At 46.1% G+C, this 3,367-nt stretch overlaps 1 protein-coding gene across 1 annotated transcript; it reads right to left on the reverse strand.

Annotated features, from left to right (window-relative positions):
• Positions 1 to 208: 208 nt before the first annotated feature.
• On the reverse strand, positions 209 to 2,892 carry LOC117540359 (tripartite motif-containing protein 16-like). The gene is given in 3 exon segments (XM_034206995.1): positions 209 to 1,513; positions 1,516 to 2,785; positions 2,872 to 2,892. Coding segments are annotated over 3 exon segments (1,710 nt in total). The 5' UTR covers positions 2,878 to 2,892; the 3' UTR covers positions 209 to 1,079.
• Positions 2,893 to 3,367: the final 475 nt, after the last annotated feature.

Consider the following 3,367-nt stretch of genomic DNA (forward strand, 5'->3'; position numbering starts at 1 on the left):
GGGTTTCCATAGCTTGTGTATCAGAGGGTTACAAATAAAATAAGAAGCACCCCATAAAAAGGGCACTTTCTCTGGAGGAAGAAAAGGGCAGGGGCTCAAGCCCACTTTGAGGTCTATGTGTGCACGTGCCTGCTCAAGACTGACTATCCGCCACAACCTCTTCTCCATCAGCTTCGTATGGCACCTTGGACACAAGAAGAACATCCTGTTTTTGTTTTTGAAAGACAAACCTTTATTAATGATCCAAACATTTCATTTAATCACACATCCCATCAGTAAAGTCTGTTCAATGATTTCATGATCAGTCTCACTTTCTCCACATGAATGTGTTTCATCTCAGCTGTTTCAAACAGAGTCAGACATGATTTCCTTATTGATTATTATCATGATAATTAATGTTCTATAAAACATCAGAGTACCCACTTTCTATTTGGATAACAACAACAACAACAACAACAATTAGTCTGCAAAACAATAACTGTAATATTATACAATGTATTTCCCAAGCAAAGACTCTAAGCTATTCCCAGGAGAATAATGAATGATGTACTTATTGATTATGATCATGACAGGAAGTGATATCATTTTGAATAAACATGTGATGATGAAATAAGTGTTATAACCATCTGGGAACTCATGTTTTAGTTAATTCAGCAACAATAACATTGAATCTGTCAAAAAGAATACATGTGATTATAAATGCCTCTATTGTTTTAGAACCAGAATAAAATGTGTAGAATAAAAGAAGCTCTGCTGCTTTCTCTCTGAAGACTCGTGCACTACAAGAGAAACAACAACATGAATCAAAAGAAATATCCAACACATATTTAGAGCAAAGTTTACATATCAGTTCAGGTGAACAAGGATCCTCCTGAGCAGTGACAGCCTCCATGGCTAACAGACACAGGAAGGAGCCGGAAGAAAGTCCAGCATCTACAGAACAACTCGTGAGAAGATGTTGAAGCCCCGCCCATCATGTTTGATTGACAGCTGATCTCTGCAGTGAAGACATGGACAATCAGCTCTGATGGACACACGGTGAGTTTAAGAAGTAGAAGAGTTCCTCCAAGGACTTCAGGCTATTTGAGTTTACAAAACTCAGCAGTCGTTCCATAACTATAAAGCCACACTCCAGCATGTAGCGGCTGAGTGAATGTGGTCTGCACTCTGTGGAGGAGAGTCATGGTTTCAGAGACGCTGTAGAAGGACAGAACACCTGCTCTGTGATCCAGGTACACTCCTACTCTGGAGGACGGAGGACCTGAGACGGGAGTGTTGATGTTGTTGTAATGAAATGAAAAACTGTTTTGGTTACAAACTAAGGACCAAGATTTGTCATTGAGTCCAAATACACTTTCCCTCCCCCCTGCTCTGCTGATATTCTTGTATGCGACTGCTACACAAACTCCTGTCCCTCTCCGCTCCACCTCCCAGTAACAACGTCCAGTCAGACCCTCTCTACTCAGGACCTGAGGACAATCAGTGAATCTGTCTGGGTGACGAGAATAAGACTGATGTTGTTAATTAATGTTGCTTTTCTGCTCCCCTCAGATAATACCAGCCTCTTGTTTGCTGTGTTTGGATCCAGAGTGATCTCCTGTGAATATGTTAAGAACCCAGCTCTGGTGGTGGGCTCTGCTGCTGACAGTAAAACATCCACTTCAGTCGGTGAGACGTTTGTCCATTCCTCTCTCAGGACGTCCTGTAGTTTGTCTCTGACTGCTGACAGGGCCGCCGTCACGTCCTCAAAGTAGCTCAGAGGACGGATGTTGATGCTGGAGGAGTGTGTAGCTTCACTGAGGGCTGGCAGTGAGGGGTAGCTGAGCAGAAACTGGTTGTGATCCTCTGTGTGAGACAGCAGCTTCAGCTCAGCGTCTCTCCTCTTCAGCTCAGAGATCTCCTGCTCCAGCTTCTCCTGGAGCTCTCTGACTCGACTCACTTCTCTCTTCTGCTGGGATCTGAGCTGCTGCTTCACATCAGAGCTTCTCTTCTCCATGAGACGGATCAGCTCAGTGAACGTCTTCTCACTGTCCTCCACTGCTTTATCAGCAGAGCCATTGACGGCCTCCACCTCCTGCTGAAGCAGCTTCACCTCCTTCTCTCCGTCCTGGATCCTCTGCTGGATGTTTAGTCGACTCCCCTCCAGCTCTCTCTGCCTCTCAGTCCTCTCTGCAGCAGCTGACACCGTGTCGTGGCCTTTGTGTTCGTCCATAGAGCAGAGATAACAGATACTCTGCTGATCAGTGCGGCAGAATATCTTCATCACCTCGTTGTGACGAGAGCAGATGTTCTCCTGGAGCTTCTTGGAGGGCTCCACCAGCTTGTGTTTTTTAAATGGAGCTGCGTCATAATGAGGCTGGAGGTGTTGGTCACAGTAAGAGGCCAGACACACGAGGCAGGACTTACAGGCTCTCAGCTTCCTCCCAGTGCAGACATCACAGGCCACATCTTCAGCTCCAGCATAGCAGAGATCAGCAGGAGCAGCTTGGAGTCCAGTCTTCTTCAGCTCCTCCACTAAAGCTGCTAACATGGTGTTTTTCAGCAGGACAGGCCTCGGTGTGAAGCTCTGCCTGCACTGAGGGCAGCTGTGGATCTCCTTCTCATCCTCTCCGTCCCAGAAGCCTTCAATACACTTCATACAGTAGCTGTGTCCACAGGAAGTCGTCACCGGATCCTTCAGTAGATCCAGACAGATGGGACAAGATATTAAGGTTTCCCGCTCCAGCTGAACTCCTTTCTGCGCCATTTCACCTCTCAGTAGCAGCGAGTGTGTGAGTTTCACTTCCTGAGAGCTGAAACTAGTGTGACAGGTTATCTGAACAGCATGTGTGTGTGGGCGGTGAATGTGGCCTATCAGCTCTCGTACTTTACCCACATGTTGGTTAACCCCTCCTCCTCAGTGTGGCTCTGAAGGGGAGGAACCAGGAAATACAGAGTGGAGCTGGCTGTGTCTGAGAGCAGGAAGAAGAGGGGGTGCTTATCAGACTCTGACCGACACAGAGCCTCAGTTACAACCTCCTCTTCATTTGAAAAGAGCTTTTAGTTGTAAAATAAGTTGGTAAACTTATAAAATCTGAAGGGGGTTAAATACTTGTTTCCTCCACTGTAAATGTATCGCCTCAATGTCCTGAAATAGCTGATTGATTTAATAGTTGAATGTACAGTAAGTCGTTTTTTACTGTGAGTCAGGGCTGGCCCTAGACTTATGGGGGCCCTAAGCGAGCTTTGGCTTGGGGGCCCCCCTCGCTCTAGTGCGTTCTCACTACACACAACACGGAACCAACTTTTGTCTTATGTTAGCATAAGCACACATATTGTATAAATAACCATGTAAACACCGTGGACCTAACCTCCTATGGCAAGCTCC

Source organism: Gymnodraco acuticeps, unplaced genomic scaffold, assembly GCF_902827175.1.
Source record: "Gymnodraco acuticeps unplaced genomic scaffold, fGymAcu1.1, whole genome shotgun sequence".
Lineage (NCBI taxonomy): Eukaryota > Metazoa > Chordata > Actinopteri > Perciformes > Bathydraconidae > Gymnodraco > Gymnodraco acuticeps.